General features: G+C 45.1%; 1 protein-coding gene and 1 long non-coding RNA gene across 8 annotated transcripts in view; one reads left to right on the top strand and one right to left on the bottom strand.

Moving 5' to 3' along the window:
* Window positions 1-252: 252 nt before the first annotated feature.
* On the bottom strand, window positions 253-8917 carry LOC146202108 (uncharacterized). The gene is made up of 3 exons (XR_014703637.1): window positions 7859-8917; window positions 6942-7759; window positions 253-1649 (listed from the first exon to the last, which is right to left on the bottom strand). It is a non-coding gene; the product is annotated as an uncharacterized LOC146202108 (long non-coding RNA).
* Window positions 8918-9178: 261 nt separating this feature from the next.
* Window positions 9179-23925, top strand: part of LOC146202107 (chromosome-associated kinesin KIF4B-like) — a 62800-nt gene continuing 48053 nt past the window's right edge. For 3 of the 7 annotated variants that reach the window (XR_014703640.1, XR_014703641.1, XM_084587947.1), the window contains exons 1-8: window positions 9179-9566; window positions 10363-10452; window positions 10815-11076; window positions 11664-11774; window positions 18327-18517; window positions 19318-19407; window positions 19770-20031; window positions 20619-20729. Coding sequence is in view for 1 of the 7 variants with exons in the window: in XM_084587947.1 (XP_084444073.1) it covers window positions 9432-9566; window positions 10363-10452; window positions 10815-11076; window positions 11664-11774; window positions 18327-18517; window positions 19318-19407; window positions 19770-20031; window positions 20619-20729 (1252 nt within the window). In the remaining 6 variants the exon portion in view is untranslated. Of the gene's footprint in view, window positions 9567-10362; window positions 10453-10814; window positions 11077-11663; window positions 11775-18326; window positions 18518-19317; window positions 19408-19769; window positions 20032-20618; window positions 20730-21864; window positions 22107-23925 lie in introns of those variants that run through there. The other 4 variants (XR_014703638.1, XR_014703639.1, XM_084587949.1 and 1 more) reach the window with 3 other exon arrangements.

Below are 23925 nucleotides of genomic sequence, written 5' to 3'. Positions count from 1 at the left end.
GCACTGTTAAAAATATTAAACACTACACAGCGAAAATAGTTTTGCTAGAACCATTGCTGTGACTGACATGGCAAACAGTGCTTGTTGCCTTTAGTGATGTGTTGAGCACAAGGCCTGCATGGAGATTTTAATTCTTTCAGGTAGGCAGAGTTATGTCCTGTTTTTGTTCTGTTATCATACATGCAGGCCAAGGTAATGCCATATGCTCCTTGGTTCCAACACTGCAATTCTGAAAAAGTGACTGCCAACACAGGTCCGATGTACACCGTCCCACTGCTGACCGTGTATATTCGTAAGTGATGTCCAAGTCTTGCGCAGACACTAATCGACGCAGCTCACAAAGCAACATTCCTGCCAAGGTGGTTGCCTACCATAAAATCCACATGCCATAGCTGCCATTCATGGCAGCCCAGAAGTAATCAAGTGCTGACGAAACACATTTGAGATGTTCAGCGAGTTTACACAAGAAGGAGTTGTTAATATGGTTATTTAGTCATCCAGTGAAATTTACACTGTATTTATTTTGTTAAACAAAGCTCCTTTTGTTAAGTGAAACAAGCTCCTAGTAGCCACAGGCAAAAAGTAGGCAAATGGCAATACATATTTAAATACGTATTGTGAATTGTGTTTTATTGTCGGATTCCTTTGAAGGGACACTAAGGAGGATGGAAAGCAGTTTTCCTGTATCGCTAAGATAGAGTGTTCTAATCTTAAAGAGACCACACGAGTCGCTTTGGGACGTCAAACCCCACAAACCATTAAACAGACCACTTAAAATGAAAGCAGAGGTTTTAAAAGGATGGAAAGACCAAAAAACAGAACAAAGATGCTGCCATTGCTGGCCAATTTTGCAAGTAAAATGCATGCTTCCACACAGAAGTTTTGGCTCAGATTACTGCAAGATATATTGTGTCATGATCCACTCTAATGTGGCAGTGACGTCCTTTTCAGCAAGGTCATCATGAATCGACTCATGGGAAGGCTTCTAATTTAAATTTTCTCACCAATAAATACTATATGCCACGACTGCTGCCAGACAACACAGCCATAATGAGAGAAATAATCAAATATTTACTGAGACCAATGACTCAATGGAGTTGTACTCAGTGTCCCTTTAAAAGGGTGCACTGAAGCAAAATATGCACTGATGCTTGTAAGAAAATATTCTGAGGTAACACAATCTTTGCTCCAACAGAAGACTGACAAATTCACCACAAAGAGGGAAAACAGCTGCCCAGGTACACTGGTACAGCATATACAGCAATCGCAATAATTAGCAGACATGCATTGCATTTCACAAAATGTCACGAAATGTGTTCGCTATTTTAAATGTAATGGCATTAAATGTGCATGCATATTTTGCAGATTGCAGAGATTTATTTGTGGCTTCAATTATTTATTTCATATATACGGCCACACCTTCGGTCAACAAAAAAAAGGGCGTGTAGGGGTCAGATTAGATGTGCTAGGTTTCTCTCCTGGAGGAGCAAGGAGAGAATCATTCTCCTTTAACCAGTTGACGGTGGATTCATCCAAATGTGAAGGTCCGATGTTCGACGACCCAAAAGTTACCTAAACGAGCATCTCTGCCAGCCGTCGACCAGAGCATATGCAAGAGAGGTGGTCATGTGTAGCCTAAGCACGGACATCTGCACGAGAGAAGGCAAAAAAAAAAGAGCTCACATTTTGGGTATCACATCAAAAATATGTGTAAGCCCACTCAGCAACCAAAAATGACGGACATTGTGCATGCATAAAACACATGAATATGTCAGCGCAACTTAACAGTGTTGGCCGTTCATGTCATATCATAATTATGGTGCAGTGAGGCTTGCTGATGAATTAAACAGGCTCTGCTCATCACAAACCTCTCAGCAGCACCTTCCCACAATCAGTGTCCTGACCTTTCAATAAGACAGCTTTCTCCTCCTAGCATTGCTAGAATGTATCAGAACGTTCTTGCTCACAGCATATAAATACGATCAATATGACAAATACCGGTATGAGGATGCCGGTACGCTGTCTAAAGAGACGAAAGATTTGATTAAGAAACACAAGAGTATGAAAGCTTCCAATCGAACAGACCAGATCAAATTGGCTGAGATATCAAAGCTAATCAATAAGCGCAAGGTGGCTGATATAAGGAAGTATAACATGGAGAAAATTGAACATGCTGTAAAGAACGGGGGAAGCCTTAAAGCGGTAAAGAAGAAATTGGGCATAGGCAAAAACCAGATCTATGCGATAAGGGACAAGGTGGGCAACGTCATCACGAATATTATTTAAAGTCCCAAAGCGACTCGTGTTAAGATTAGAACACTGTATCTTAGCAATGCAGGAAACCTGCTTTCCATCCTCCGTAGTGTATCAGTCAGGACATGCCAGAACAGAATGAACGTTTATTGATAGAAGGTGTTCGCTTTTAGAGTGGCTGATCGATGCCGGCACGTGCTGGTATCACCGGCAGTGGTCAGTGCATGACGTTGCCGGTAGGCACTGCGCATGCGTATCTTGCACGATACATCTTCCCCTGTTTATTAGTTCTTTGAAAGGTCAGCGAGTTGTTATTTGGTTGAAGTTACCATCGTAGTGTAGCCAGGTTGGCTGGCGCCTGATTCTGGAGGACCGCCTTACTGTTGGCGTCGACTGCCCGTCCGTAGTTGGCGCCGCTACAAGTCTCGGGCTGGGCACGTGCTCGTCTACGGGCTCGCACTCACTGTCGGACTCTTCACTTTCGGCTATGCCGCTCTCGAAGGGTTCCAGCGTCGAGTTTAGGTGCCTTCTGTTGCGGCGAAGCAGCTTGTTATCTTCCGTAATGACCCGGTATGACCGCGGGGCAGCCGGTCCCACTACTCGCGCTTTGCGGGTCCACTGTTTGTCACGAATCCTAACCACCTCTCCTTTCTTGAGGCACGGTAGAGATTTAGCATTAGCATCCAGTGGCTTGCGCTTGAAGACAGTTGTCTTTGGCTGGCGGCTGAAGTCAGGGAGCAGCGTGCGCAGTCTTCTGCCTTGCAGGAGCTCACCCGGTGAACGACCGTCCTCCAATGGAGTCGACCGGTAGGACAGCAGTCCCAACCAGAAGTCCTGACGTGTCTCCTGCGTCTTTTTCATGATTCTTTTCACAATTTGAACGCCTTTTTCGGCAAGTCCATTAGATTGTGGAAATCCAGGGCTCGAAGTCACGTGCTGGAACTCGTACCTGGATGCAAAAACAGCAAATTCGTGGGAGGAGAATTGGGGACCGTTGTCACTGCAAACTTCTACTGGTATCCCGTAGCGGGCAAAGATGGCGCTTAATTTGTCAATAACAGTGCGAGCTGTGGTGTCGCTGAGTTGTTCAACTTCCGGGAAGTTGGAGAGGGCATCGTACACGCACAGGTAAGAACTACAGCCGTGCTGGAAGATGTCCACGCCGACTCTGTACCAAGGGTAATGAGGTGTTGGCCGCATCAAAAAAGGCTCGCGTTGTCGTTGGTACGCGTATTTCTGGCAGACAGTACAACCGTTTAACATCCTCTCGATATCGGAGCAGAGTCCGGGCCAGAACATTAGCTGTCGAGCTCTTGCTTTACATTTATTCAAGCCCAAATGACCCTCATGTAGACGTCGAAGCATTTCTGCCCTCATAGACTTTGGAATGACTACTTTCGTCCCTTTTAACACGATTCCTTCTATGAAGGACAACTCTGCAGCGAATGGCTTCAGGCTGCCGAACAGATCACTGTTGTCTCTAATGTAACCTATAACAGACTGTAGATCAGGATCCTTTGCAGTAGCCTCCACAAGTCTAGTCATTGTTCTGCTGCTCACCAGATCCGTGACCACTCCAACGGCATGAACCTCTACGTCGTCTGGGAAGCCGGTGGTGTCCGCTGATTCCTTGGGCGATGACCTCGACAGCATGTCGGCCAGCAGCAACTGTTTCCCTGGTACAAAATGAAGGGAATAATCGTACTTCATCAAGCGTAAAAAAAAACGTTGAAGCCTTGGCGGCATATCGCCAATATCTTTCGATGCAATTGCTAGGAGTGGGTGGTGATCCGTTTCAATGACAATTTTTCTTCCATAAACAAAGTGGTGAAATTTTTCGCAGCCAAAGGTAATTCCCAGTGCTTCTTTCTCAATTTGCGAGTACCTTTGTTCCGTTTCAGTCATGACACGCGATGCGTAGGCGACAGGTCGCCAGCTATCCCCGTGACGTTGCAAAAGCCCAGCTCCTAGACCGTTTTTTGATGCGTCCGAGCTGACCTTTGTTTCCTTAGCTGGATCAAAAATTGCCAGCACAGGTGTACTGCTTAAAACAGAGCAAAGAGCAGCCCATTCAGCGGCGTGTTTCTCTGTCCACTGAAAGATTGTGTCCTTTTTGATAAGATCTCGCAACAGCTTGGTCTTATCAGCCATACGCGGAATATACTTCCCAAAGTAGTTGGCCACCCCCAGCATTCGCTGAACAGCCGTCTTATCAGCCGGGGTTGTCATTTCGGCAAATGATGCTGTAAACGTAGGATTAGGCTTTATCCCGTCTTGGCTGATAATGTCGCCCAAGAATTCAACCTCTGTGCAAGCGAACTTGCATTTGTTGGCATTGAACGTTAAGCCAGCGTGCTTTGCAAGTTCCAATACCCCACGGAGGCGCTCATCGTGTTCTTCACGTGTCGCACCCCATACCAGAATGTCATCGACATACACGCGCACGCCTGGGGCTTGGTCAAATACCTCGCTCAATGTTTTTTGGAACACCTCTGGTGCTGAAGCAATCCCGAATGGCAGTCTCAAGAAGCGGTAACGCCCGAACGGTGTAGCGAATGTGCAAATTGTTGATGTGTCCTTATCCAATGGAATCTGATGAAACCCAGAATTTGCATCGAGACGAGAGAAGTATTTAGCGCCAGCGAGCTCCGCCTCAATATCATCACGCTTTGGCATCTGGTAGTGTTCCCGCTTCAGGTACTGGTTAATGTTTCTAGGATCCATGCAGACCCGCAGTTTGCCATCTTTCTTCCTAACAATAACTAGTGGGCTCACCCAGTCTGTTGGCTCGTTGACCCTTTGAATGATGTGGGCCTTTTCCATGCGTTGCAGCTCCTCCCGCAGTGGTTCTTGCAATGCCAACGGAACACGTCGCGCTGGCTGTATCACTGGTATGGCATCTTCGCGCAGAACCATCCGGTATGGACGGGCAACACAGCCGGTACCTTGAAAGAGCTGCGGGAATTCTTGCAGTACTTTTTCAGAACACTCCGTGTCCACGGCTTCCACCAGTCCCAGCGACTCAGTTGCGTGTAGTCCAAGTATTGACTGCTTGCTTTTCTTCACGATAAAGAAAGTGAAAGTTCCGGACTTGTCGTTCATCACCACTGGTAAGGTCGCCGTGCCGAAGTGTTTAATCTCGTCCCCGCTGTAGGACCGAAGAATGGAGCTGCTTGGCTGCAGGACTGTCTCTGCTTTGCATTTACGAAAGACCGAATAGGGCAGCAAGTTTGCCTGAGACCCAGTGTCTACTTTGAAAAGAACATTTTGATTGGCTACTTTAGCTGCAACCATCCAATCAGGTGTTCTTTCGACAGTGCAGACCCTGACATTGAGGATTTCCAAGCTTTCCTCGTGAACTACTGTACCGACTGCAGGCTCATTCTGGCAGCAGACAGCGAAATGATTGGCCCCTTTGCACGCAAAACATGTCTTCCCGAACGCTGGACACTTTTTTCGCTCGTGTGTTCGATTGCACTTGCCACAACGGAAACGCTGACGTTGTTTCACTGAAGCCACTTGCCTTTCTAACTGGCCCCAGGCCTCATTTTGCTGCGATGACACTTCCGCAGCTTTGCAGATCTGTTCCGCCTTAAACAGCGTAAGGTCTTTCACTTTAAGCATCCTCTCCCGGACCTTCGGACTACTTGTGCCGAATACTATTTGATCCCGTATCATTGAGTCACTCAATGCTGCAAAATTGCAACTCTGGGCTAGCTTCCGCAGGTCACGAAAAAAATGTTCAAAGGTTTCACCTTCCGCCTGGATTCTTGAACGAAACGTGTATCTCTCGTACACTTCATTCTGCTGCTCTTGACAGTAAACTTCAAACTTCTTCACGACCGTTGCATAGTCGTCCTTGCTTTCCTCCTCCGAAAAGGTAAAGTTATTAAATACCTCAAGGGCCTCGTCCCCAGCAACACTCAGCAGCAGAGCCGTCTTAGCCGCTTCCGTCCTTGGTTCTTTGGTGGACACTGTAGCCTGCAGGAAGAGCTCGAACTTCTGTCTAAACAACGCCCACTTCTTTGCGATGTTCCCAGACAGAAGTAGTTGGTCAGGCGGCTTGAGTAGCTCCATTATCTGGCGGCTAGCACGGACGTTCCCTGCTTCCTTCAAGACACTGTTCGAAAGGCCAACAGCCGGCCCACTTCTGGCACCATGTATCAGTCAGGACATGCCAGAACAGAATGAACGTTTATTGATAGAAGGTGTTCGCTTTTATAGTGGCTGATCGATGCCGGCACGTGCTGGTATCACCGGCAGTGGTCAGTGCATGACGTTGCCGGTAGGCACTGCGCATGCGTATCTTGCACGATACACGTAGTGTCCCTTCAAAGGAATCCGACAATAAAACACAATTCACAATAAGTATTTCAATATGTATAGCCATTTGCCTACTTTTTGCCTGTGGCTACTAGGAGCTTGTTTCACTTCACAAAATGAGCTTTGTTTAACAAAATAAATACAGTGTAAATTTCACTGGATGACTAATTAACCATATTAACAACTCCCACTTGTGTAAACTCACTGAACATCTCAAATGTGTTTTGTCAGCACTTCATTACTTCTGGGCTGCCATGAATGGCAGCTATGGCATGTGGGTTTTATGGTAGGCAACCACCTTGGCAAGAATGTTGCTTTGTGAGCTGCGTCGATTAGTGTCTGCCCAAGACTTGGACATCACTTACGAATATACACGGTCAGCAGTGGGACGGTGTACATCGGACCTGTGTTGGCAGTCACTTTTTCAGAATTGCAGTGTTGGAAACAAGGACCATATGGCATTACCTTGGCCTGCATGTATGATAACACAACAAAAACAGGACATAACTCTGCCTAGCTGACAGGATTAAAATCTCCATGCAGGCCTTGTGCTCAACACATATCTAAAGGCAACAAGCACTGTTTGCCATGTCAGTCACAGCAATGGTTCTAGCAAAACTACTTTCACTGTGTAGTGTTTAATATTTTTAACAGTGCAAATTTACGCAGTTTTGTTACTCTTGCAATGATTTATGTCCCTATACCTTTTTTATCCCATAGCTGCAGTTGGCTATCATGACAATTGGAGTATTTTGCAACCACCCGAGGGTATTGAATGTCCTGAAATCGAGATGCATGTGTGTATTTTGACACTACACAACCAATATGCAGTCCGCAATAAATGTTCCGCCTTGTGCATGCAAGCAGACTGCTTAAATCTTTGAAAATGCAACACATCATTAGCATGATTGTGTGAAACAATATGAAGGGATATCAGTCCATATCTTTGCAGCTTGTACAGCTAGCCTGTTTTCCCTAAGACAGAGGAAATAATTGCTGGCAAACTTTGTTTTGGTGCATGCTGCAACTAGTCGCAAGGGCAATGACTGGACAAAGATGGAATCAAGAATGCAGCACTGTTTATTTATTGTTTTGACACTAATCTACATGCTTGCCTACAATGATAAGCGCAACAGGGGAAGTAGAAATAACATCGATTGAATAGGATGCCGTGGAATGTTTTCTGAAAAACAAAGAAAGAACAGGAATTCGACACAAGACCTGTCTAGAGCTGGAGCAGCTGGAAGATAAATATTGTGCAAAAATAGCAGGAATTTCACACCTTGCGCTTCGAGCCTTCAACTTTAGGAGCAAAACTAGAGGCAGGACTGCGTCGGGAGATGTGGAGAGCATTTTTTTCTTTGCGCGGGCGTTCTACCTCCCGGCACACCTAAGTACAGAAGTTTACTTGAGAATATACACGGTTGCATGACTAGTCCAGTAGGCTGGCAGCGAGTCACTTCAGAGCTGTGATGAATAGCTGGCCTTCCCGGTTATATACCAATGTCGTTCGTGTACATTAATCCCGGAAGCGCTTTTTGTACGTCCCTTACAGCTAGCTTATACGAGAGATTAAAACTAAGGTTGGTTTCTTGCAGACTCGTTTTCATGTTCTTCATATAAGTCGTGAACAACAGCGCTGATAGCGGTTCTATTTCCCGGTTAGTCCCGGGCTGGCTACCGCACCGGAGCTTCATAATAGATTAGCTGTGCCAAGCTGCCTGCATCAATTGGACACCGAATTCCGTGTTTGTACATCCGATAAAGGCAACGAAAATGGCAAAACAATTGCGCTCCGGATACAATAACCGACCTCTTGAAATCCAGGATAGAGAGGCAATTTCGTACAAATTACAGGCTCCAACCGGCCTTTTTATACAGGTATTTCCAGGTGATTAAAATTTACCACTGCTACTAAATAGTGGTGTCGAAGTCGAGAACAACGATAAAAATGACAGCGAAATTCCATTCAACTACGCACTCGATCGGAGACGAGTTTTTCTCATCCCTTGTGTTGCGCTACTTGCGCTGCACACCTCAGTATGATCCAAAGGCAGTGACTCGTGTAATTTCGGGAAATGCAAATAAGTACATGGAATGCTGACCATACCAGTTACTTGCAACATACTGAGGCATGTTCCATTGACAAGGGCGGGCTGAACTAGCGTCGCAGGTCGGAGACTGGGAATATCACAGCATGCCGCTTGACGAACAGCAGTACGCGAGGCCGAAGCTTAAGGAGTATTATAACAAGTGGAAAGGAACGCGGCCACACAAGGTCATTCGGCTACGATATTCAAAATACGATGCCAAGAAACCCGTCCGCCACCATCGCCACAGCCAAGTCCGGCTTGCGACTCGCGAGCGATCACGGAGCCGGCGACACTGGCGACCAGCCTATCGCTAAAAACGGCGACATGAAGAAAGGAAACAACTTAACGGCGACGAGAAGCGGCAGCCAAAACATAAAACAAGTTTTACGTCACGTCCGGCAAATTATTCCTCCTCGCTCCTTTCTACTGCCGCATGCGCAGAAGCGACGGAGCATTCCAATAAAGAAGGTCTGGTATTCATGTGATATACTGTTTACCCTGGCGTCCTGGTTACGGTCACACCGAAATTTAGCAATAAATATTGTGCATTCTGGAATGCCCTTAGTTTTAGAGACTCTTAGTCTTTTGTAATAATTTTCGAATAAGCCGCTTTTCCCATATATTTGCTTGATGTAACTGTACAATCCGCAACGCGTTCTTGTCAGTGGATATGTTTAAAACATCGACTACCTGCTCTGTCTTCAAGGTTTCAACATAACGATAATTGCATATGGCCAAACTGGATCTGGCAAGATATTCACGATGGGTACTTCCTGCTCCGAAGGTGATATCCATGCGAAGAATGCAGGAATCATTCCTAGGACAATACAACATATATTCAAGCTAATCGCGACGAGCTCTGGTAAAATATTTTTTGCGCGAGCTTCATTCCTAGAGGTGAGTGCGTTTTCTGCAAAACTTTAAATTTGTGGCGTCAGTGAATATGTATTAAACAGGGCCAATGAATTTTACATAGGGGGGGGGGGGGGGTTATTAGAGCTCTTCTGCGGGATGTATGCCTGCTGACCATTAGGTCCTTGGAGCGGCGATAGAATTAGATCCCTTTAGACGGAAAATCATCGCAAAGTTGAAATTCTTGAACCAGTTTCCCTAAAAAATGAGAACCTTCGTTCCTCATGCCCTGGACAATTCGGCTATTGCCGAAGGATCGCAGCATGATATTGTGCCCCTGCACAGTTCCCGAAGACCTGATTGCTGCATATGCACGAACTATTAATTTTAAAGAATTGTATAATAACCAGATGCGCTACCGTTTGCAATGCTGGCATGCTGTGAGTGGTAAAACGCCCAGCTATGCTTAAAGTCAACCGTGATCATGGTACACTTTGTTGCCAAACCAAGCAAGAGCGTCAGCATCCTGTTGAAGCAATCGCATCAATTCCTTAGAATAACGGACCAAAATATTATTGCAATTACTTGCTCAATCTCTTTTTGTACATTTGTGCATATTGATTTCGAGATAGCCACGCATGATATTATCGTATACGACCTCAACGATCTTTTTATGTGGATCACTGTAGACGTAACTAAGCAGGGAAATACTTCTGTGCAACGTACTTTAATGTTTTCATTTGCTTTTGATGCCCAAAATGAGTAAAAATGCAGGAGCATGAGGGCGATGCTATGAAAACTGTCTTCTCACATATGTAATGGCGTCACTGATTTCTCGCAGATATACAATGAAGGTATATACGACTTGGTTTCTGAAAAACAATATCGACAACCACTCGAGATTCGGGAAGATAAGACTGGAAGTATAAAGGTGAGACTCAACTGTTGTACTCCAGTTGTTTCTTGAATAACATGAGTAAGCCATGCAGTTCGAAAGAAAATGTAGCTACGTTTATCAAATAATCTGCTAATATTTCGGTGCCTCCACATTAGCGCCAAATGGTGTTTGCTCCTTCTGCTGCACTCTCAAAATTTAGAGTACCGTAAATAAATTTCTGTTCACTGAATTTTTGAACTACTCGTGGCAGTCACATTTTCCTCATCCATTCATGTTTTTTCTAGTCAGGGGTGCTAGAAATTGTTGCTCTTATTTTAGCATTTTCAGTTTACGTTGTGTTCACGAACATTTGCCGATACAAGATATGTGCTTTCTTATAACTCCTTTTTGCACAGGTTATCAACCTGACCGAACGCAGGGTTACTACTCCCGAAGATATAGTCCAGCTCCTCAAGATCGGTTCTGCATCTCGCAGCACTGCCTCGACCAAGATGAACGTGCGGTCATCGCGGTCGCACGCCATCTTCACTTTGACTGTAGAACAACATGACGAAGACAATGGTGTCTGCACACGAATATCAAAATTCCATCTCGTGGATCTGGCGGGCTCTGAACGGGCTGAGAAGACCGAGGCTGTTGGTGATAGGCTGAGAGAAGGTTCGTTGTCAATGGTTCACTGTTTAAGCTGGCTGTGTGTTACAAGATCCAAATGCTGGAAAGTACGGACTCATTTGGAATTCCATTAGACACAACACTCAAACTGCACAAAAGCACTGAAACAGAACAGGCTGCGAAACTTTCGTATTGCCTCAAATAGCCTTTGGTTTCCATGAATTTTTTTGTCGATAATGGGCAGTTTTGGTGCGGCTTGTACTCCCATATGCCCTCTCTTCAGTTTTATTAGTGGGCGTTTTCTTTTTATGAAATAACATACTCCATACAGCAATATATTAATGAACTTCTCTTTACGATTTTTTCATTTCATCAGCCATGCAAGTAATCAGGACGGCACCTTATCCTGCGGTCTGCATAGCTAGCGCCGCAGGATACTCATCTCATCGTAAATCATTCCTTGTGCTCATTGCATGGGGTAGTAATTTGAGAGCTTCATTTTGAAAGATCTATTGCTTGTTATGACCAGTTCCATCCTCTACTTGTCCTTTGTTGCCATTTTGTTTACAGTTACCTTTCTTATTTCGCAGTGCCAGAAGATGGCTGAGTGTGCAATCCTAATTTATTCACAGGAATAAATATCAATCGAGGACTTCTGTCACTTGGCAAGGGCATCAGCGCCCTATGCGACGGGGATATCTACGTGCCGTACCGCAACTCTAAACTGACAAGACTGCTTCAAGGTGCGTGCACAAATGTTATGTCTGGGATGCTGCCTGCATGTCTTAATTCCTTTTTTTTTGCAAATTGAGAATGTAGCACATACTTCGTACTGTGCTGTGCACAGCATGCAATGTTTCTTTTTCACCAAAATATCACATTGTAGTGTACACAGTCTTGATCATTACTAGCCGTTAATATCGCAACTACGTCACTGAGTTGTCAAACGCAGCCTTTTTTTTCTGAGCTTGCACAGCTTTCTTTGTCATTATGAATTATTACATGAGCCATGAACATCGTTAGCAACATATATTATGGTGAGGGTACCAAAACAAAATATAAAATAATATGCCTCTGTCCGTGCCACTGGGTATAACGGGCTATCGTTAGCAACAGTAAAACCTAAGACCTAAAACATATCTGTTAATCGGAAAATCTGGCTTCACGGTATTAAGAGGGGTACGCCAGCCTAATAATAGCACGGCGATGCCTTGTCTTGAAAAGATATCTAGGGGGCTCTGCCGGTATACATGCGCAGAATGCTAATGATAAACGAGTGTCTGCAGGAGCATACAGGGTAGCATTGTAGCTTTCGTCCAGTTAGCATAAAAACATGTCAGTATTCTTACGAACGGGAGCCACCTATCTCGTTCGAAAAAGTAGTTGCAGTTCTGGTCAGAGGAGGAGGAGGAGGAGGAGGAGAAAAGGTTGGCGGAAGGCAGGGATGTTAACAAGAAAGAATGAATTGCGGTTGGCTACCCTGCACTGGGGAAGGGGAATGGGTGAATTAAGGGGGAGAATAGAAGAGGCGAGGAGGTGAAAAAGTCACAGAGTGTCAATGAGGCTAGTCTCTCTGAAAAAGCGAAATGCCTTGTAGGTTTTGAGTGCAGATGACGTTTGTGGCCATGGTCCTAAGATTTTCCCTTCCGTTAAGGGGTGAGCGTCCAGACGATCCAATGCAGTACGCAGCGTATGTCGTTCAGTTGCATAAACAGGCCAATCACAAAGGAGATGCTCAATCGTTTCATCAATGCCACGTCATTCACAAGCAGGGCTGTCAGCCATTCTGATCAGGAAGGCGTATTTGTTTGCGAAAGCAACGCCAAGCCATAGGCGGCACAGTAACGTTTCACGACGTGTTGTGTGGTGGGGAATACACAGGCGCAGTCTGGGGTCCAATTCCTTGAGGTGACGGTTGGAGAACTATCCGGTGATCCACGCCGAATGTGTCAGCTCCACAGCCAAGCAGCGAAGGTCGCTTGCTGCGTCGATCGCATTAACGGAATTTGGACCGGAAGTCCGTCACTGTGGGCAGAACGGGAATCGTCTTCCACGTGGGCAGAACGGGAAACGTCTTCCACCTGGTTATTTCCTGCAATGCCACAGTGTCCTGGCAACCACTGGTAGGTGATGTCGTGGCCTTTCGATAGTGCGGCGTGGTGCAGCGTGCGGATCTCTGCAACTAGTTGTTCATTCGAGCCATGGCGTAGTGCCGCTTGCATGCCTTGAAACGCTGCTTTGAAGTCAGTGAAAACTGACCATTCTTGGGGGCGTTCCTGGCTGGTGTATTCGACTGCAGCTCGTAGGTCAGCTAGTTTCGCGCCAGTCGAACAGGTCAGATATGTAGTCTAGGTTTATCAAGACGGACCTTGCCGATACTACCACAGACCCCGCGGAGCTGGCTGACATAACTGAGCCATCCGTGTACAGATGTATTTGGCAATTGTGCTTAGAGTGAAGGTGATCCAGCGTCATTTGTTGCAAGGCAAGCATTGGTACCCCAGCTTTCGTCTTTATGCCAGGAATTGATAGCTGAATCTGAGTTTCATGTAGGCTCCATATGGGTGCGCACGGTCTTGAAGCAGGGGTGAACTGCGAAGGAGGATAAGTGAGGTGAGTTTCAATGGTTTTGGAAAAGGCGGTACATGTTCTAGTTGCTGGGAGATTTACCAGGTGGAGGTTGGGAACTCGTGCGAAGTATCTAATGTGTGTTCTCAGTGTCTCGACAGCACCCTAGGCAGTGACAGGATGTTCGCCGGCTTGAAGAACAGTTGGTGCCGTTGAGGTGCATTTACGCAAACCGAGGCAGATGCGGAGAGCTTGCACTTGCACACTTTGGAGAGTCCGAATGTTCGTCTTCGTGATGGTGTTGAATATCGGAAGGCTGTACCGCATGTAACCCATAAATAATGATCGATAAAGTTGTAGCATCGAGTGCACTGATGCGCCCCATGACTTTCCCCCGAGAAAGTAGAGAACATGGACAACGGCAAGTAGTCTCTTTTTCATGTCATTCAGATGTGGGCTCTACGAGAGATTCCTGTCGATAGCAACTCCCAGGAAGCGATGGTTTTTTCATTGAGAATGGCTTTCCCGTTTATAGATATGGTATAGTGTGACATTGTTTTTCGTGTGAAGGCCACAAGAGAGCATTTCTCACTTGAAATGCTAAGGCCTTGCAAATGTAGGTAGGACGTCACGATTGATGCTGCCCTTTGAGGTCATCACGGACTTGGGGACGAGTCACACTTGACGCCCAAATGCAGATATCATCAGCATAGATAGACATCTGAGCAGAGCATTTATTGATGACTAATAGTGGTATAACATATAGCTGTGGCTGTCCTTGCTTTGAGGTTTAGCGGTAGTTGGGTCGAGGCCTTGAGGTGCACTTGATTCCGGCCACTCAGATCTTGCGGGATCTTTTTAGCTGTGCTAAAACCGGATTTATTTGCTCAGAACTTAACCGATATGGGTGTCCGTGTTTATCACGGTTGATATTGTGTGTCAATAACCTAAACTGAAAATGAATTATTATATAATTTCAAAAGCATTTGAAGCAATAGATTATTATACTGGAAATTATTCGGGCTCAATTGGTTTCTACTCAGAGTATTCAGGGAGTGATGCCCAATATTTCTGTAGAACACCATATATTAAAAAATTTACGAAATTAAATAATCAGTCCGTCCATCTGCCTAATCATTATTACTATTTAATAGTGTATTCTCTCAAAATGTGTGGCTTTGTGTTCCCAGTGAATAAGGGCACGTGTACTTTATAGCTCATTTTTCCTTGATGGGGCAGGCATAATTGACATTGCCTGCCATCGCATCACACTGAAAATAAACGCAGCGATTGCCTCTTATGACTAGATTTTGCTCCTCCATCTACCTTACCACCCAGATTTAGAACAGCCTGATTTTATTTTGGCGTTTATGTGATCCTGCCTTAGAATGAAGAGAGCACGATTTTCACCAACAGGATAGGCTGACATCAGAACCGGAAAAGAATGGAAGGCGCGAGTTCACTTAAGAGCATTATGTGATATTGTCAAAGTACTCAGCAGTGTCTTGAGGTCCCACACGAACCCTCAATGTCTTCTTTCTTGTGGGAGGTCTATTCTCAGGGTGAGATGCGTTTTGCTATATTCATGTTCGACTAAAGTGTTTTTACTATAGGTGAAAAATGTACAGACTCTTATATAAGACAAAGTGCAACCGCAGTTCTACCTAAGCACATTCGAGCTTAATAGCGCAGGATTGTATACTTGGTACTCTAATTCAGGAGATAAAATACTTCCGGCACACTCGCGTAATTCTTATTAGATCGACAATTACGTATACTAAAGCTCTGTAATCCTTCACGCACTGTCTTGCAAGTAATGGCAGCATCTAAGCTTAATTAGTATGTGTGCAGTATTTATCAAGGGGTCTAGTATTAATATGCCGCGAGACATCAGTGTGGCCGCGGTGACCATACCAAACGCGCACAGTTCAACATCCACTGCTCTGCTGCAGTTTAGGCGGGATTGACGCCCTCTTCTCGTTTCGCCATTTGAGCTGACACCTGGTCGTCTCTGCATCTGTCTAAAAGCTACGCCGCGGTGTGAACCTCTCCAATCTCGTCTTAACCGCCGCTACCTTGAGTTGCGCGCCCAAATATATACGAAAATAGCAGGGAAAGCGAATCGCTTTCCTAGGAAATGAACTACACGGAGAGAAATGACAGACCATATTCTGCGAATGCTTAACTTGTGGTAAGCATTGTGGTAAGCCAACGACCATAGCCACTAAGTAGCGCTGCAAGCGGCTTAAGGTTCATGCTTACATGCATAATAGTTTTACTTTGGCTTTGGATATATTCAAAAACCTGCTTAGTAATTTAAGTGCTTTATATCAGCTTTGTTGTTCCTTGCAATAATCACTGCTCTAGATTCTCATGAATCAGCCCCGCTAAGTAATTTTGAGCATAATAGGTGGTTTGATTAGCTTAGCAAATAGAGAAGTTTTCTAGTCTCGAATCGTGTCGCAGACTCAAGGCGTCTGAATATATTGCCCGTATTTATTGAAATTGTGATTTGAGTAGAACTGTGTAACATATGCCACGAAATAGTGTGAATACCATGAGCATACACACAGTGCCTTCCGATTTTTGGAGCACCATCACACACTTCGTCTACCCCTTCGGGATGGCGCGCGAGCTGATGGCGATCGGGATTACTACAATACCCCCCGGCGGAAAAGGAGCCATCCTGGCGACTCATGGTGAGGAAAGGGTAGGGGGATCATAATACGGCTTGAGGCAGTCGACATGTACAGTTTCTCGGCCGCGGCTGCGATGATCTGGAGATGGGTTCAAGGGCTCTACTACGTAATTGACGGGAGAAGATTGTTCGAGAATGCGGTAAGGTCCATGATAGCGCGATAGGAGTTTGGATGAGAGGCCGGGTGCAGAGGAAGGCACCCAGAGCCAAACGAGGGCGCCTGGGGGATATGAAGGCGCTGGATTTGTAGGGTCCCGGTTATGCTTTTGTTGAGCCTGGTTCTCCGTTGTGAAGGAGCGCGCCAATTGTCGGCATTCTTCGGCAAATATGTGCGCTTCAGACAGTAGAGTGGTCTCTGAAGCGTCGGGGTGGTAGGGTAGGATAGTCCCGTTCCCGCCTGGCTCAGCGGGTCCTGCCAAATATATTTGTGGAGACCCGACAACGAGCTTGTCGGGTCATTTCCTATACCCATAAATGGTGTTTGTAAGCTTTCTCTCAATGCGCTCTTTCAAGGGACCTTGAGATGACCGCAGCTCCGGGTTATTTTTCTGAGGTAACCGTAGCGCCCGGTTATTATAGTAAGGTAACGCTGAGGGCAGTGAAAATGATTAAGCAGCGTTTAGCTTAGCTAAGAGCACATATACATGGGGAAGAATGATTTAGAGCTTGTTTAGGTAAGCTTTACTTTATGTACCTTACCTACATATTGAAATCCTTCCTGAAATATCTAACGGGTGTTTTAGACTTTAATTAATTAAAGTATTTAGTGCAACTTTGTAAGGGATGAAGATGGCTAAATAGGATGCGCAGCGTTGAGACAGGCTACCAATGTGACTTACGAGGCTGACACCAGTGCTGTTTCAATACGCACAGGTAGCGACCTTTTGTGCCAGTCCAGCGAAATGCGAGAGTATGTTAATAAAGCTTTTGCATTAAAATTGCTATTTATTTTGCTCTTCTCGTCAGAATGATAACACGGCTCCAGGAACCGAAAAATTATAGGGCATACATAAGTTCCGCCATTAACGCTTTGACACGATGGCATCGGCTATTGCGTGTCCTTCGTAGGCTAGTTATAAGTTAATGCAATGATCATGACACGATGATTCCGATTTCACCCGCTAAGTGAAAGGTGAGTCCCGAGTTGGCCGTTCCTGCCAAACAATGTCAGGCAACCGTATGTCCAGTTAGCGCTTGGCCATGTCAACTGCCAGCTGTCGCCTGCAGGCGGCATGCTCGTTATTTTGCACTCACAACGCCAAAAAAAGAGCCCGATTTTCGGTCAACGAGGAATTTAACGCTATCGCTTTAAAATACAAGTTTTGCATCACTGAGTAGACTTTTTTATCAGCCCACATAACTGAATTGTTCAACCCGATTAGCTGCCCAGCCTGACTTACACCTGCGAGGTAGTCTATTGCTGTTAGTAATTTCCAGTAGTTGTAATATCTGCAGCGGGAACAGTGCCCTGAGAAGCAAAAACTTTGGCAGGGTAATACTTTGCATCATTTTTTGCACCAATATTGAATATTTTAGTACGTATTGTTTTTCTGTTCTGTGTCCCACTGTTGTGTGTACGAGAGAAGATTGGTGGCATTCACACCGAGAGCCTCGCCAAATATTACTTTGTATTGTTTTGCAAATTTGAATAGAAATTGACAATAATTGATGTTAGGAGTTATTTCGCAGAAAAGAGACCATCTTTATGCTGCCAATTGGTTCCAACAAAATATTCTCCACATGTCCCATTCGAAGCTGAGCCAAGACGGCGGATGTTCCGCCCTTCAGTTTTCAGCGCATTCATGTGATATACTGTTTACCTTGGCGTCCTGGTTACGGTCACACCGAAATTTAGCAATAAATATTGTGCATTCTGGAATGCCCTTAGTTTTAGAGACTCTTAGTCTTTTGTAATAATTTTCGAATAAGCCGCTTTTCCCATATATTTGCTTGATGTAACTGTACAATCCGCAACGCGTTCTTGTCAGTGGATATGTTTAAAACATCGACTACCTGCTCTGTCTTGAAGGTTTCAACATAACGATAATTGCATATGGCCAAACTGGATCTGGCAAGATATTCACGATGGGTACTTCCTGCTCCGAAGGTGATATCCATGTGAAGAATGCAGGAATCATTCCTAGGACAATACAACATATATTCAAGCTAATCGCGACGAGCTCTGGTAAAACATTATTTGCGCGAGCTTCATTCCTAGAGGTGAGTGCGTTTTCTGCAAAACTTTAAATTTGTGGCGTCAGTGAATATGTATTAAACAGGGCCAATGAATTTTACATAGGGGGGGGGGGGGGGGGGGTTATTAGAGCTCTTCTGCGGGATGTATGCCTGCTGACCATTAGGTCCTTGGAGCGGCGATAGAATTAGATCCCTTCAGACGGAAAATCATCGCAAAGTTGAAATTCTTGAACCAGTTTCCCTAAAAAATGAGAAGCTTCGTTCCTCATGCCCTGGACAATTCGGCTATTGCCGAAGGATCGCAGCATGATATTGTGCCCCTGCACAGTTCCCGAAGACCTGATTGCTGCATATGCACGAACTATTAATTTTAAAGAATTGTATAATAACCAGATGCGCTACCGTTTGCAATGCTGGCATGCTGTGAGTGGTAAAACGCCCAGCTATGCTTAAAGTCAACCGTGATCATGGTACACTTTGTTGCCAAACCAAGCAAGAGCGTCAGCATCCTGTTGAAGCAATCGCATCAATTCCTTAGAATAACGGACCAAAATATTATTGCAATTACTTGCTCAATCTCTTTTTGTACATTTGTGCATATTGATATCGAGATAGCCACGCATGATATTATCGTATACGACCTCAACGATCTTTTTATGTGGATCACTGTAGACGTAACTAAGCAGGGAAATACTTCTGTGCAACGTACTTTAATGTTTTCATTTGCTTTTGATGCCCAAAATGAGTAAAAATGCAGGAGCATGAGGGCGATGCTATGAAAACTGTCTTCTCACATATGTAATGGCGTCACTGATTTCTCGCAGATATACAATGAAGGTATATACGACTTGGTTTCTGAAAAACAATATCGACAACCACTCGAGATTCGGGAAGATAAGACTGGAAGTATAAAGGTGAGACTCAACTGTTGTACTCCAGTTGTTTCTTGAATAACATGAGTAAGCCATGCAGTTCGAAAGAAAATGTAGCTACGTTTATCAAATAATCTGCTAATATTTCGGTGCCTCCACATTAGCGCCAAATGGTGTTTGCTCCTTCTGCTGCACTCTCAAAATTTAGAGTACCGTAAATAAATTTCTGTTCACTGAATTTTTGAACTACTCGTGGCAGTCACATTTTCCTCTTCCATTCATGTTTTTTCTAGTCAGGGGTGCTAGAAATTGTTGCTCTTATTTTAGCATTTTCAGTTTACGTTGTGTTCACGAACATTTGCCGATACAAGATATGTGCTTTCTTATAACTCCTTTTTGCACAGGTTATCAACCTGACCGAACGCAGGGTTACTACTCCCGAAGATATAGTCCAGCTCCTCAAGATCGGTTCTGCATCTCGCAGCACTGCCTCGACCAAGATGAACGTGCGGTCATCGCGGTCGCACGCCATCTTCACTTTGACTGTAGAACAACATGACGAAGACAATGGTGTCTGCACACGAATATCAAAATTCCATCTCGTGGATCTGGCGGGCTCTGAACGGGCTGAGAAGACCGAGGCTGTTGGTGATAGGCTGAGAGAAGGTTCGTTGTCAATGGTTCACTGTTTAAGCTGGCTGTGTGTTACAAGATCCAAATGCTGGAAAGTACGGACTCATTTGGAATTCCATTAGACACAACACTCAAACTGCACAAAAGCACTGAAACAGAACAGGCTGCGAAACTTTCGTATTGCCTCAAATAGCCTTTGGTTTCCATGAATTTTTTTGTCGATAATGGGCAGTTTTGGTGCGGCTTGTACTCCCATATGCCCTCTCTTCAGTTTTATTAGTGGGCGTTTTCTTTTTATGAAATAACATACTCCATACAGCAATATATTAATGAACTTCTCTTTACGATTTTTTCATTTCATCAGCCATGCAAGTAATCAGGACGGCACCTTATCCTGCGGTCTGCATAGCTAGCGCCGCAGGATACTCATCTCATCGTAAATCATTCCTTGTGCTCATTGCATGGGGTAGTAATTTGAGAGCTTCATTTTGAAAGATCTATTGCTTGTTATAACCAGTTCCATCCTCTACTTGTCCTTTGTTGCCATTTTGTTTACAGTTACCTTTCTTATTTCTCAGTGCCAGAAGATGGCTGAGTGTGCAATCCTAATTTATTCACAGGAATAAATATCAATCGAGGACTTCTGTCACTTGGCAAGGGCATCAGCGCCCTATGCGACGGGGATATCTACGTGCCGTACCGCAACTCTAAACTGACAAGACTGCTTCAAGGTGCGTGCACAAATGTTATGTCTGGGATGCTGCCTGCATGTCTTAATTCCTTTTTTTTTGCAAATTGAGAATGTAGCACATACTTCGTACTGTGCTGTGCACAGCATGCAATGTTTCTTTTTCACCAAAATATCACATTGTAGTGTACACAGTCTTGATCATTACTAGCCGTTAATATCGCAACTACGTCACTGAGTTGTCAAACGCAGCCTTTTTTTTCTGAGCTTGCACAGCTTTCTTTGTCATTATGAATTATTACATGAGCCATGAACATCGTTAGCAACATATATTATGGTGAGGGTACCAAAACAAAATATAAAATAATATGCCTCTGTCCGTGCCACTGGGTATAACGGGCTATCGTTAGCAACAGTAAAACCTAAGACCTAAAACATCATATCTGTTAATCGGAAAATCTGGCTTCACGGTATTAAGAGGGGTACGCCAGCCTAATAATAGCACGGCGATGCCTTGTCTTGAAAAGATATCTAGGGGGCTCTGCCGGTATACATGCGCAGAATGCTAATGATAAACGAGTGTCTGCAGGAGCATACAGGGTAGCATTGTAGCTTTCGTCCAGTTAGCATAAAAACATGTCAGTATTCTTACGAACGGGAGCCACCTATCTCGTTCGAAAAAGTAGTTGCAGTTCTGGTCAGAGGAGGAGGAGGAGGAGAAAAGGTTGGCGGAAGGCAGGGATGTTAACAAGAAAGAATGAATTGCGGTTGGCTACCCTGCACTGGGGAAGGGGAATGGGTGAATTAAGGGGGACAATAGAAGAGGCGAGGAGGTGAAAAAGTCACAGAGTGTCAATGAGGCTAGTCTCTCTGAAAAAGCGAAATGCCTTGTAGGTTTTGAGTGCAGATGACGTTTGTGGCCATGGTCCTAAGATCTTCCCTTCCGTTAAGGGGTGAGCGTCCAGACGATCCAATGCAGTACGCAGCGTATGTCGTTCAGTTGCATAAACAGGCCAATCACAAAGGAGATGCTCAATCGTTTCATCAATGCCACGTCATTCACAAGCAGGGCTGTCAGCCATTCTGATCAGGAAGGCGTATTTGTTTGCGAAAGCAACGCCAAGCCATAGGCGGCACAGTAACGTTTCACGACGTGTTGTGTGGTGGGGAATACACAGGCGCAGTCTGGGGTCCAATTCCTTGAGGCGACGGTTGGAGAACTATCCGGTGATCCACGCCGAATGTGTCAGCTCCACAGCCAAGCAGCGAAGGTCGCTTGCTGCGTCGATCGCATTAACGGAATTTGGACCGGAAGTCCGTCACTGTGGGCAGAACGGGAATCGTCTTCCACGTGGGCAGAACGGGAAACGTCTTCCACCTGGTTATTTCCTGCAATGCCACAGTGTCCTGGCAACCACTGGTAGGTGATGTCGTGGCCTTTCGATAGTGCGGCGTGGTGCAGCGTGCGGATCTCTGCAATTAGTTGTTCATTCGAGCCATGGCGTAGTGCCGCTTGCATGCCTTGAAACGCTGCTTTGAAGTCAGTGAAAACTGACCATTCTTGGGGGCGTTCCTGGCTGGTGTATTCGACTGCAGCTCGTAGGTCAGCTAGTTTCGCGCCAGTCGAACAGGTCAGATATGTAGTCTAGGTTTATCAAGACGGACCTTGCCGATACTACCACAGACCCCGCGGAGCTGGCTGACATAACTGAGCCATCCGTGTACAGATGTATTTGGCAATTGTGCTTAGAGTGAAGGTGATCCAGCGTCATTTGTTGCAAGGCAAGCATTGGTACCCCAGCTTTCGTCTTTATGCCAGGAATTGATAGCTGAATCTGAGTTTCATGTAGGCTCCATATGGGTGCGCACGGTCTTGAAGCAGGGGTGAACTGCGAAGGAGGATAAGTGAGGTGAGTTTCAATGGTTTTGGAAAAGGCAGTACATGTTCTAGTTGCTGGGAGATTTACCAGGTGGAGGTTGGGAACTCGTGCGAAGTATCTAATGTGTGTTCTCAGTGTCTCGACAGCACCCTAGGCAGTGACAGGATGTTCGCCGGCTTGAAGAACAGTTGGTGCCGTTGAGGTGCATTTACGCAAACCGAGGCAGATGCGGAGAGCTTGCACTTGCACACTTTGGAGAGTCCGAATGTTCGTCTTCGTGATGGTGTTGAATATCGGAAGGCTGTACCGCATGTAACCCATAAATAATGATCGATAAAGTTGTAGCATCGAGTGCACTGATGCGCCCCATGACTTTCCCCCGAGAAAGTAGAGAACATGGACAACGGCAAGTAGTCTCTTTTTCATGTCATTCAGATGTGGGCTCTACGAGAGATTCCTGTCGATAGCAACTCCCAGGAAGCGATGGTTTTTTCATTGAGAATGGCTTTCCCGTTTATAGATATGGTATAGTGTGACATTGTTTTTCGTGTGAAGGCCACAAGAGAGCATTTCTCACTTGAAATGCTAAGGCCTTGCAAATGTAGGTAGGACGTCACGATTGATGCTGCCCTTTGAGGTCATCACGGACTTGGGGACGAGTCACACTTGACGCCCAAATGCAGATATCATCAGCATAGATAGACATCTGAGCAGAGCATTTATTGATGACTAATAGTGGTATAACATATAGCTGTGGCTGTCCTTGCTTTGAGGTTTAGCGGTAGTTGGGTCGAGGCCTTGAGGTGCACTTGATTCCGGCCACTCAGATCTTGCGGGATCTTTTTAGCTGTGCTAAAACCGGATTTATTTGCTCAGAACTTAACCGATATGGGTGTCCGTGTTTATCACGGTTGATATTGTGTGTCAATAACCTAAACTGAAAATGAATTATTATATAATTTCAAAAGCATTTGAAGCAATAGATTATTATACTGGAAATTATTCGGGCTCAATTGGTTTCTACTCAGAGTATTCAGGGAGTGATGCCCAATATTTCTGTAGAACACCGTATATTAAAAAATTTACGAAATTAAATAATCAGTCCGTCCATCTGCCTAATCATTATTACTATTTAATAGTGTATTCTCTCAAAATGTGTGGCTTTGTGTTCCCAGTGAATAAGGGCACGTGTACTTTATAGCTCATTTTTCCTTGATGGGGCAGGCATAATTGACATTGCCTGCCATCGCATCACACTGAAAATAAACGCAGCGATTGCCTCTTATGACTAGATTTTGCTCCTCCATCTACCTTACCACCCAGATTTAGAACAGCCTGATTTTATTTTGGCGTTTATGT

The sequence above is a fragment of the Amblyomma maculatum genome, chromosome 1 (genome assembly GCF_055883805.1).
Source record: "Amblyomma maculatum isolate TAMU_Amacu chromosome 1, ASM5588380v1, whole genome shotgun sequence".
In the NCBI taxonomy this organism is placed as follows: Eukaryota; Metazoa; Arthropoda; class Arachnida; order Ixodida; family Ixodidae; genus Amblyomma; species Amblyomma maculatum.
The sequence above is the reverse complement of the archived record's forward strand: the minus strand, read 5'-3'. Positions and strand labels throughout refer to the sequence as shown.